Source organism: Ctenocephalides felis, unplaced genomic scaffold (genome assembly GCF_003426905.1).
Source record: "Ctenocephalides felis isolate EL2017-DRISC unplaced genomic scaffold, ASM342690v1 CF-g0.4_SCAFFOLD_01886, whole genome shotgun sequence".
NCBI lineage: Eukaryota > Metazoa > Arthropoda > Insecta > Siphonaptera > Pulicidae > Ctenocephalides > Ctenocephalides felis.
Genome location: NW_020538040.1, coordinates 1,941,879 through 1,955,245, shown reverse-complemented (window position 1 = coordinate 1,955,245; position 13,367 = coordinate 1,941,879). Strand labels below are relative to the sequence as shown.

The 13,367-nt window shown below is 24.1% G+C and overlaps 1 protein-coding gene across 1 annotated transcript; it reads left to right on the top strand.

Annotated features, from left to right (window-relative positions):
- The first annotated feature begins 5,160 nt into the window (after window positions 1-5,160).
- Window positions 5,161-12,095, top strand: LOC113378335 (zinc finger protein 883-like). The gene is made up of 6 exons (XM_026618875.1): window positions 5,161-5,320; window positions 5,385-5,516; window positions 5,590-5,695; window positions 5,832-5,926; window positions 11,770-11,859; window positions 12,039-12,095. Exons 1-6 carry the CDS (start codon window positions 5,282-5,284, stop codon window positions 12,093-12,095), a joined length of 519 nt encoding a protein of 172 aa, XP_026474660.1. The 5' UTR covers window positions 5,161-5,281.
- The last annotated feature ends 1,272 nt before the right edge of the window (window positions 12,096-13,367 follow it).

Below are 13,367 nucleotides of genomic sequence, written 5' to 3'. Positions count from 1 at the left end.
TCAGAAGCTCAAATGTTGAAGCTACTGCATTTAATTAGCAGCAAAAACTCACAAATTAATTATTATGTAGTCAAAAACGATTTTCAAAATAATTATTATTAGTGAAGTGAATTATAATTGTTTTTCATTATATAATAACTAATTTGTATGAAAATAACAATAAGAAACTAATATAAATAAGTTTATTGCTACCTAAATTTAAATTCAAATATTAACGGTTAAAATGGCGTTGACAGTACCACTCGCGGACAACTTCACTGTGTTGAGCACATTGTTCAATATTAAATACAGTAATTTTAGCATTTGAACCTCTGAATTTTTTATTAATTTTAAATTGATTTTTATTATATACTATTACAACTTGCAATTTGAATTACAAAAAAAAGTATTTCGGATCCCTGAATTGTACTTTTCAATTATTTTCCATATAATTCACTTTACGAATAATAATTATTTTGAAAATTGTTTTTGATTATATAATAACTAATTTGTGAGTATTAAATGCAGTAGCTTTAATATTTGAACTTCTGAATTTGCTCTTGAGTCATTTATATATATAATATAATAAATTTTTATTATACTTGTACTAATACAACTTGCAATTTAAATTAAAAGTATTTCGGATCATATGAATCACTCTACAAATAATAATCATTTTGAAAATCGTTTTTGATTATATAATAACTAAGTTGTATGAAAATAACAATAAGAAACTAATATAAATAAATTTATTGTTACTTAAATTTTAACATTTAAACTTATGAATTTGTTACTAATTCATAAGTTGATTAGATTCCGATGTGTACTAATATTTCCATTTGTTTTAAATACAATATTTTAATAAGTAAGTATACTATAGTAAACACTTGCCACTCGAATTAAAATTAAAATATATTATATATATATTAGTTGAAAATTAAAATATGTATTATAATTCCTGTAAAATATATACATAGGTTTACGTATACATATTATATATTTATACATTATATATATATGTATATATATATATATATATATATATATAATGTATAATCTAGTCATCTTCCAATCAATGACAATTCATAAGACATAAATTTTAGCTTCCAAGCATCTACCTTTATATCGTGAATTTATATATATATATATATATATATATATATATATATATATTATGTGTATTTATATATAAATTCACAAATTGGCTGCTTAGTACCTGCATAATATTTATTCATCTTTATTTTTGTCTTCCATACGATAAGATGGAATTTCATCTCAAAATTAATATATATAAACGTATATATATATATATATATATATATGTATGTATGTTTGTATATTTCTACATTATACACATATGTATGTCCTTACGGTTTCTTGTGTAAATATTCAAAACTATTTTTGTGTATACATATACACATATAAATATATTTATCCACATGGCAATATATATATATATATATATATATATATATATATATATATAAAATTTTCATATTCAAAGGGTATACTTTATGTTTGCATTTACAGGTTGCACTTGTGCACTATATTGTTCATAACTTTTAAAGTAATTATGCAAATTAAATAGCTTATTTGCAAGATTTATGCAAAATTAAACAACAAACAATATTGTCTAACACATCAACACCCTACGACAACTTTATATACTCTAAATTGATTTAGATAAAGACATCTTGACTAGATTGACTGGCATTGACGTCCACGCATTGTTAGATAAAATTTAACAGAAGTCAAAATTTTGTTTGAAACTTCATTGATTTTAGTATTTGTGATCAAAACAGATTCTTTAAAGTATGACATGTTGAAATTACAAGGTTGTAGTACAAACGGTACGTCCTGTAGAGCTCTTCAAAACGTACAGTCGATTACACAAAATTCTTGTGCGGTCCGAGACGAATTTAAAAAAAAATATTATGACTCAAAATTTTGTTAGAAACATCGATTTTAGTATTTGTTGTCAAAATAGACATTTTGAGTTAAAATATATTAAAATTTTAAGGTTGTAGTACAACCGTTACACCCTGTAGAGCTCTTCAAAAAGGACAGTTGATTACATACAAGTCTTACACTGTACGAGCCGAATTCAATAAACATCTTTATAACTCAAAATTTTGTTAGAAATAATATCGATTTTAGTATTTGTACATATAATGGACATTTTAAGGAATGATATAATTAAATTACAGGGTGGTAGTACAAACGGTACGTCCTGTAGAGCTCGTCGAACAGTGCATCGCTTACACAAAATTCTTATACAATCGGAGCAGTTTTGAATAAAATTGGTTATAACTCAAAATTTTGTTACAAGCAACATCGATTTTAGTATTTGCTGTCAAAATAGACACCTTGATGTAAAACATATCCAAATTACAAAGATGTAGTACAAACGGTGCGACCTGAGGAGCTTCTAGAATGTATCATTATTATGGAAATATATGTAAGAGTATATAATTTGTAATGCATTCAAGGAGCTCTACAGGACGTACCATTTGTACTACATCCTTGTAATTTTGTTATATGATACATTAAAGTGTCTACTTTGAAAGCCAATACTAAAATCGATGAGGTTTCTAACAAAATTTTGAGTTATAACCGATTTTATTAAATTCCGTTCTGGCTGTATAAAAACTTTACATAGTCGACTGTACGTTTTGAAGAGCTCTACAGGACGCACCGTTTGTATTACAAGTTTGTAATTTGGATATGTTATACTTAAGAGTGTCTATTTAAAGTACAAATACTAAAATCGATAAGGTTTCTAACAAAATTTTGAGTTATAACCAATTTTATTAAATTCCGTTCTGGCTGTATAAGAATTTTCATTAACCGACTGTACGTTTCAATGAGCTCTACAGGACGTACCGTTTGTACTACATCTTTGTAATTTTAGTATGTCATACCTTAAAGTGTTTATTTTGAAAGCAAATACTAAAATCGATAAGGTCTCTAACAAAATTTTAAGTAATATTGAATTTTATCTAACAATGTATGGATATGAATGTCAGTCAATCTAGTCAAGGCGTCTTTATCTAAATCAATTTAGAGTATACAAAGTTGTCGTAGGATGTTGATGTGTTAGACAATATTGTTTGTTGTTTAATTTTGCATAAATCTTGCGAATAAACTATTTAATTTTCATAATTAGTTTAGAAGTTATGAACAATATAGTGCACAGATGCAACCTGTAAATGCAAACATAAAGTATACCCTTTGAATATAAAAATTTTAATATATATATATATATATATATATATATATATATATATTACCCTGTGTATATCAATATATGTAGAACCATCCTCATACAAAATTGAGCCTGTTAGTTTTCGAATGATCTTTAGAATAGTGCCTAAATTATTATAAATTAATATATAAATATATATAAATTGTTTAAACAAAATACGTAGAAGTTGTTAAAGTATATATAAATATATATTATGCTAAATTATCTATAATATTGTCGTGTACATGTGTATAAATATTTACACACATGGAAGAATGTGTTCTTGTGTAAATAGTTGAAAAGTCTATCATGTTGATATATATATATATATATATATATATATATATATATATACACGATAGGCTGTATAATTGCATTATATAAGACCTGACAAATAAAAAATATTTAACAAATGCTCAATGTATTTCTCGATTTATAAATAAGCCTTTGTTTGATTGATTTTATTTATTTGTTTAATTAATGCTAATTGACTGTGTACAGTTTATATTATATATGTGATACATTTTTTATTTAACACATATAAAAATATTACATCGAAAAAAATACATAAAGTTTGTCAATTTATTTATTTTGAAACCTCGTTATAAACTTAAAATGAGATAAAAGAACAGATGATATTAATTGGTATATATTTGGCTTATCATATACATATTATAGTTTGTTTATTTAAAAACTATATTTGTTTGAATTTTAGTTAAACAATTATTAAAAGTCTAACCTTAAAACAAGTTCTTCATACTTCTGGCAAGCAAAATGCATTATTGTACGTCTACAGTAGCAAAGTACAATATTATTCATAAATATACACACAATTACGTGTAAAATTAATAAATTATGTACTAATTACACTAAATATCTATAATTATGTAAAAAATCAACAATAACAAAAACAATAACCTCCATTTTGATATTTAACTCGTTTGACAGTTCAGTTCGTGTCGTGAAGTTGTAAACAAGTTGACAGGTCACATTTTTCCTAATTTTATGCCAAAATCAAGTATATAATTAATTAATTACTTACTAGTTACATTAAGCGTTTATAATTGTGTTAAAAATCAACATTAGTTAAATAATAACATTTATATTTAATTTATAACATAACAATTGATACTTGACAGTTTTCACTTGCCGTGAAGTTGCACAGTTGTTGACAGCTCAAATTTGTCACAATTATATGCCAAAATTAAGTATATAATTAACGAATTACTTACAAATTGCAATAAACGTTTAAAATTGTATTAAAAATCAATATTTGTTAAATAAAAACATTTATATTTAATTTATAACATAACAATTGACATTTGACAGTTTTCACTTGCCGTGAAGTAAACAAGTTGACAGGTCAAATTCGTTTGCAATTTCATGCCAAAATTAAGTATATAATTAATTAATTATTAAATAATTGCAACAAATGTGTATAATTGTGTTGAAAATGGACATTTGTTAAATAATAACATTTATTTTTGTATTTTGTTTTTATAACAATTACACTTGACCGTTTTCACTTGCACAGTTGTTGATAGCTCAAATTCCTCACAATTTTATTCCAAAATTAATTATATAAATAACAAATTACTTACTAATTACACCAAACGTTCAAAATAAATAAATAAATACATAAATTTGTTAAATAAAAACATTTTTATTTAATTTATAACATAATAATTGACATTTGACAGTTTTCACTTGCCGTGAAGTTGCACAGGTGACTGACATGTCAAATTCATCTCTAATAAGTATATAATTAACAAATTACTTACTAATTACACTAAACATTTACAATTGTATCAAAAATCAATATTTATTGAACAATTATCCTTTATTTCTATGTTTTGTTTATTACTATTATCCTTGACAGTTTCTCAAACGCCATCATCCATCCTCTGGCAACACTTTGTATACAAAATGGAGCTGAGGAATTTTTTTTTATTCAATTTTTTGCCGCGATTGATTTGCAAGTGACAGCAAGGATGTAAATTCAACAAAAACACAATGCCCGTGCTAATTTAAACCCTGGAAATACTAAATAATTGAAGAATGAACAGCGTGTGCGGAATTTGTTTTGAAAAAACCGAGGCAAGAGCAATAGATTTCCCATAATACTTAATACATTGTAACTCTGTGTTTTTTTTTCATCTAGGACTTATTTCGTTTGAACAATTCGTTCCTGGCGACTTGTGCAAAATGTTTGAAGAGATTGAATATTGGTAATCAATCAATTAATTTGACACAGGGGGCACAGCAGGATTTTGCACAAGAACCTTCTGAACAGGTACTGATAAATTCATGTCATGTTTGTCTCAAACAAACGCCCATAAGAATTTGTAAATGTATTTTTTATCTAGGAGTGTCCTATTTGTGGCAAATACTTTGCGAGGAGGTACTCGTTCATGAACCACGTCAGGAATCACAGTGCTGAGAGGAAACATGTCTGTCGGTTTTGTCAAAAAGGTAAAGGACAACGTCACATGATAAATAATAATGTAATAGTGTATAAATTGAGATCCAAATGTGACAAATGAGTAAAATCAAATATTTTTGTGTTTGTTTTAAAGTTTGTGTTTAATTTTGTGTTTGTTTTTTGTAGCATTTACGCAAGCTGCTAATTTGAGAAATCATGAACGGATTCATACGAATGAAAGGCCTTACAGTTGTTCTGTTTGTCAGAAAGCGTTTACTCAGGTAATATATTGAATTTAATACAACTTTATATATATATATATATATATATATATATATTAAATGGTAGTCCTGAATTTGTGTATATTTTGTAGAGTTTCAAACAAGAATCCAAAAGTAATAAAATACAAGAAAAGTTTTTTAATAAACAATTTCTTTATTTATTTATTTAAATAAATATTTGATATAAATAATTCAACTCATATTCAATTCATAAATTTGCAAACTAAACTAAATTTAAATAAATAAATAAGTTGTTTATTAAAAAACTTTTCTTGTATATATATATGCTAATAATGCATTTTGCATGAATATTCATTTTTTAAATATAATTTAATATACCGGCTGTACTATATATAGTTAAGGCCTGTAATTTTAGTATAATATTTCTAAAAGTATATACTATAAGTGTACATACTTACTTTTTATTGTTTTTGAAGAATTTATTAAAGTTTTTGAACAATTTTCAAAATTTTGTCAGACATTTTGTCTCTTGCAATTTTGTCTGTACATGTTAAATCTAAGTATAGATATTGAGTTTTAAAAATTTATACCGGCTGTACTATATATAGTTAAGAGCTGGAATTTTGGTATTTTGTTGCTAAAACTATGTACTATAAATGTACATATACAAAATTTTTATGTTCTCAAACAAATTTTTAAAGTTTTTAAACAATTTTCAAAATTTTGTCATACATTTTGTCTCTTGCAATTTTGTCTGTACATGTTAAATCTAAGTATAGATATTGAGTTTTAAAAATTTATACCGGCTGTACTATATATAGTTAAGAGCTGGAATTTTGGTATTTTGTTGCTAAAACTATGTACTATAATGTACATATACAAAATTTTATGTTCTCAAACAAATTTTTAAAGTTTTTAAACAATTTTCAAAATTTTGTCATACATTTTGTCTCTTGCAATTTTGTCTGTACATGTTAAATCTAAGTATAGATTTGAGTTTTAAAAATTTATACCGGCTGTACTATATATAGTTAAGAGCTGGAATTTTGGTATTTTGTTGCTAAAACTATGTACTATAAATGTACATATACAAAATTTTATGTTCTCAAACAAATTTTTAAAGTTTTTAAACAATTTTCAAATTTTGTCATACATTTTGTCTCTTGCAATTTTGTCTGTACATGTTAAATCTAAGTATAGATATTGAGTTTTAAAAATTATACCGGCTGTACTATATATAGTTAAGAGCTGGAATTTTGGTATTTTGTTGCTAAACTATGTACTATAAATGTACATATACAAAATTTTATGTTCTCAAACAAATTTTTAAAGTTTTTAAACAATTTTCAAAATTTTGTCATACATTTTGTCTCTTGCAATTTTGTCTGTACATGTTAAATCTAAGTATAGATATTGAGTTTTAAAAATTTATACCGGCTGTACTATATATAGTTAAGAGCTGGAATTTTGGTATTTTGTTGCTAAAACTATGTACTATAAATGTACATATACAAATTTTATGTTCTCAACAAATTTTTAAAGTTTTTAAACAATTTTCAAAATTTTGTCATACATTTTGTCTCTTGCAATTTTGTCTGTACATGTTAAATCTAAGTATAGATATTGAGTTTTAAAAATTTATACCGGCTGTACTATATATAGTTAAGAGCTGGAATTTTGGTATTTTGTTGCTAAAACTATGTACTATAAATGTACATATACAAAATTTTATGTTCTCAACAAATTTTTAAAGTTTTTAAACAATTTTCAAAATTTTGTCATACATTTTGTCTCTTGCAATTTTGTCTGTACATGTTAAATCTAAGTATAGATATTGAGTTTTAAAAATTTATACCGGCTGTACTATATATAGTTAAGAGCTGGAATTTTGGTATTTTGTTGCTAAAACTATGTACTATAAATGTACATATACAAATTTTATGTTCTCAAACAAATTTTTAAAGTTTTTAAACAATTTTCAAAATTTTGTCATACATTTTGTCTCTTGCAATTTTGTCTGTACATGTTAAATCTAAGTATAGATATTGAGTTTTAAAAATTTATACCGGCTGTACTATATATAGTTAAGAGCTGGAATTTTGGTATTTTGTTGCTAAAACTATGTACTATAAATGTACATATACAAAATTTTATGTTCTCAAACAAATTTTTAAAGTTTTTAAACAATTTTCAAAATTTTGTCATACATTTTGTCTCTTGCAATTTTGTCTGTACATGTTAAATCTAAGTATAGATATTGAGTTTTAAAAATTTATACCGGCTGTACTATATATAGTTAAGAGCTGGAATTTTGGTATTTTGTTGCTAAAACTATGTACTATAAATGTACATATACAAAATTTTATGTTCTCAAACAAATTTTTAAAGTTTTTAAACAATTTTCAAAATTTTGTCATACATTTTGTCTCTTGCAATTTTGTCTGTACATGTTAAATCTAAGTATAGATATTGAGTTTTAAAAATTTATACCGGCTGTACTATATATAGTTAAGAGCTGGAATTTTGGTATTTTGTTGCTAAAACTATGTACTATAAATGTACATATACAAAATTTTATGTTCTCAAACAAATTTTTAAAGTTTTTAAACAATTTTCAAAATTTTGTCATACATTTTGTCTCTTGCAATTTTGTCTGTACATGTTAAATGTACAAGTATAGATATCCCAGTTTTAAAATTTATACAAGCTGTACTGTATATAGTTAAGGGCTGCAATTTGGATATGATATTCCTTAAAGTATATACTATAAGTGTACATACATAAATTTTATTGTGTTTGAAGAAATTATTAGAGTTTTTAAACAATTTTCATAATTTTGTCAGACATTTTGTCTCTTGCAATTTTGTCTGTCATGTTAAATCCAAGTATATTTATCCCAGTTTTAAAAATTTATACTGGCTGTACTATATATAGATAAGAGCTGTCATTTTAGTATTTTGTTGCCAAAAGTGTATACTATGAGTGTACATACTTAAATTTTTATGTTTTTGAAGAAATTAGTAAAGTTTTTAAATAATTTACAAAACTTTGTCACTTGCACCTTTGCCTATATGTGTTAACTACAAATATCGATTTCCTAATTATAAAATTTTTACTGGCTGTACTATATTTAGTTGAGGGTTGAAATTTTAGTATGTTATTGCCAAAAGTATGTACTATGTCACATTTTATTGCTTAGGAAGAAATTATTAAAGTTTTTGAACAATTTACAAAGTTTTGTTGTCTTCGACTTTGTCTATATGTGTTAAATTCAAGTATAGTAATTTGAGTTTTAAAAATTTATACCAGCTGTATTATATTTAGTTAAGGTCTGTAATTTCAGTTAGTTATTGTCAAAAACTTATACTAAAAGAGTACACTTTTAAAATTTTATGTTTTTAAACAAATTAGTAAATTTTTTAAACAATTTACGAAATTTTATCTTTTACTTTGTGGTCTATGCGTGTTTTCTCCAAATAGTGATGTCTTGGTTTAAAAAAATTATACCAGCTGTACTATATATAGTTTAGGACTGAAAGTTTAGTATTTTGTTGCCAAAAGTATATACTATAAGCACACATACTTACATTTTAGTGCTTTTAAACAAATTATTGAAGTTTTAGACAATTTATAAAATTTTGTCACTTACAACTTTGTCTATACATGTCAAATCCAAATTTTGATATCCTTGTTTTAAAATTTATACTGACTGTACTATGTAGTGTTAAGAGCTGTAATTTTAGTATAATATTCCTAAAAGTATATATTTTAATCGTACATTTTTTGAATTTTACGGTTTCAAACAAATTATTAAAGTTTTTGGACAATTTATAAAATTTTGTCTCCTTCAACTTTGTCTTGTACATATTAACTTCAAATATCAATACCCTAGTTTTAAAAATTTATATCGTCTGTACTATATATAGTAAAGGGCTGTAATTTTAGTATGTTATTCCTAATTTCTTTAGTATATACTATAAGTGTACCTACTTACTTTTTATTGTTTTCAAAGAAATTAATAAAGTTTTTGACATTTTTCAAACATTTTGTTGTCCGCTTATGAAGTCACTTTGCGAATAAAATATTCTCGTTTTTAAAAATTTATACCTGCTGTGCTATTAATAGTTAAGGATTACAATTTTAGTATAATATTCTTAAAAGTATATACTATAAGTACATACTTAAATTTTGTTATTTTTGAAGATATTAGTACAGTTTTTTACAACATTCTAAAATTTTGTCTGTCTGTGAAATTGCTTACAAATAAAATATTCTGGTTTTTAAGAATTTATATAGTCTGTACTATATATAGATAAAGGCTGTGATTTTAGTATAGTATTCCTAAAAGTATGTACTATGAGTGTACATACTTACTTTTAATTGTTTTTGAAGAAATTATTGAAGTTTTTAAACAATTTAATACATTTTGTCACTTTCAATTTTGTCTATACTTGTTAACTTCAAATATTGATGTCCTTGGTATAAAAATTTATACGGGCTGTACTATATATAGTTAAGGATTGAAATTTTAGTATAATGTTCTTAAAAGATATACTACAAGTCTACATTCTTGAATTTTATTGTTTTTGAATAAATTAGTGCATTTATTTATAAAATTTTGTCCGACTGAAATCACTTTCAAATTATTCTCTATGTAGAAATTTGTTGTTTTGAAAATTTTTTACCGGCTATATTGTATATAATTAAGAGCTGAAATTTTAGTATAGTATTACTAAAAGTTTATACTATAAGTGTACATATATAAAATTTTATGTTTTTAAACAAATTATTAGTTTTTTTGTTAATTTATAAAATTATATCTATAAACTCCAAATATTGATATCTTAGTTTAAAAAATTTATACCAACTGTACTATATATAGTTAAGGACTGAAATTTTGGTATGATTTAGTATGAAGTATCTATTTCAATAGAACACAAAAAAATTGGTAGGTGTCATAGAATTTTGAAAAATTTTCATAACTTTTTTGAAGTTGATTAAGAAATTTTTATTTTTTTATTAATTTTTTTGAAATTTAAGTTGACCTCTACTTAAAGTCTCTCTTGTTCTTAAAATAAACACACTTGCAATTCAAACAATTTATATTAACTGTACTATATATAGTTAGTGAAAGAAAATTTAGTATATTAATTCTTAAAGTAAATATTTTAGTTAAATTTTTTTTTATTTGTTGGAAAATTAGTAGTGGGTGAATTTTTAAAATTTGTAAAATGCAAAAATTTATTAATTTATTATTTAGACAAATTTTGCAAAAATTGTTAAAATTTTTATAACTTTCTTTGCTTGAGAAATGTGTAATGTAATATTAAAATATAGACTTTTTTCAAGTAAATACTAAATTTACAACCCTTAACTATACATAGTACTCAGTAAAAAGAACGCTCAAAAACAATAAAAAGTTTATTTATTACAATTATTTTAGGAATTTATTTTTCTATACTTCAATGATATGAATATTTAGAAGCTCCTTTTTCAATTGCAGATTCAATTTTTGGATCAATTTTTTTCATAGCAACAGGATTTCATGGTCTTCATGTTTTAATTGGAACTTCTTTTCTTATTATTTGTTTACTACGACTTAGATCATTTCATTTTAATCCTAAACATCATTTTGGATTTGAAGCAGCAGCTTGATATTGACATTTTGTTGATGTAGTATGATTATTTTTATATATTTCTATTTACTGATGAGGTAGATAAATTTTTATAGTATATAAGTATATTGAATATATGAAGAAGTAAGACAAAATTTTGTAAATTGCTCTGAAACTTTACTAATTTCTTCAAAAACAATAAAATGCATGTATGTATATTTATAGTATTTTAATTTTATGTAATAATTGAACTTATTTATTTTGCAGATTACAAACTTGAATAATCACTTGAGACTTCACACAGGAGAAAGACCTTTCCAATGTCCAGTCGAAGGTTGCAACAAGGCATTTGCACAGGTAAATGAATCTATCTCAGTTTATATATATATATATATATATATATATATACATAATAGATAAATCCTGGTTTATTTAACAAACTTTATAAAACAACTTTCGAGCCATTCAATGAAACTCGATAAGGACTTGCATTGTATTTAAACTGTTTTCTTTGTAATTGAAATTATTTTGTCCAGGTTTTAGTCCTCAATTCTGAATTAATTTTAAAAATTCAAAAATGGTTTGATAGATAACAGTTGAAAATCGTGCTGATTAGTTAAAAAAAAATCAACGACTCATTTTACACAGTTTTAGTTCTGTAAATTCAAACATTTTTTTTTCCAGACGTTTTTGTTCCAAGAGTAATTAATTTTGTTTGAAAAATTTTCAAACATTATATACAGATTTGTAGAAAATTTTATGAACTTTTTATATAATACTATTGTTATATTTTGAATATATATAACAAAATAAACAAGCAACTAACATAGTGAATGCAGCAAAGTAACTTATTCTAATTTGTATATAAAACGTTTTGAAATCACTGCATTTAATTTAGAACAATGTACCCAACAGCATGAAGTTGTCCACGGTCGGTATTGTCAACTCTTTTTTGGCAGTTGATATTTAAATTTGAATTTGCAATATAATATTTGTGTTTTTTCGTTAACTATAATATTGTATTTTGTAAATAATTTTGTTGGAAACGTAATATATTGTTATATACAGATTTGTAGACAATTTTAATAGCTTTTTAATGATTTATAATAATGTCTAAGTTGTTTAACTAATTTTAGCAATATAAACGTGAATTTAAAAAAATGTAACCAATGCAAACTGAATTTTAAACTTTATAGATTTTTCACAATTAATTTTGTTCTAAAACATATCAAACGTTATACATAGTTTTGTAGACAATTTTATTACCTTTCTAACAATATATAATACTATTGTTATATTTGATTATTTATAACAAAACAAACGTGCAACCGATGAAACTAACATACATATTGAATGCATCAAAACAATTTATTATAATTTGAATATAAAACGTTTTGAAATTACTGCATTTAATTTTGAACAATGTACCCAACACGCATGAAGTTACCCGCGGTTGTTTACTGTCAACTCATTTTTAACCGTTGACATTTGAATTTGAATTCATAATATTATATTCTTATGCAATTATTGAAAATTTTATTTAACTTTCAACTTTTGTAGTTCAATTTGGTCGTCAGTAGAGTTTCTTTTTGTCTTAATTTTTTTTTCTTCAATGTTTTGCACAATTTGGATTTGCTCATCAGTAGAGTCCTTTTCCCTACACCATTTTATTTATAGTTTTGCAGTATTCATTGTCAATCATATTTTTAATTTTTTTATGAACTATTTTTCCGAATTGAATATTTCTTACAAAAATTTAGTTTGATACGTCAGTAGAATTCTTTTTTTATAATAGTTTCTAAACTAGTGGTGCATGGCACCGTGCCTTAAGGCAATTTGCTGAAACTTCCCGTATCGTAATTAAA

Bases quoted from the DNA above. Each gene is read 5' to 3' on its own strand.
- LOC113378335 (XM_026618875.1), top strand. From the start codon at position 5,282: ATGAACAGCGTGTGCGGAATTTGTTTTGAAAAAACCGAG. The intron at 5,696-5,831 runs GTAAAGGACAAC...TGTTTTTTGTAG, and splicing joins CTGTCGGTTTTGTCAAAAAG to CATTTACGCAAGCTGCTAAT. The intron at 11,860-12,038 runs GTAAATGAATCT...TATTTTGTCCAG, and splicing joins GCAACAAGGCATTTGCACAG to GTTTTAGTCCTCAATTCTGA.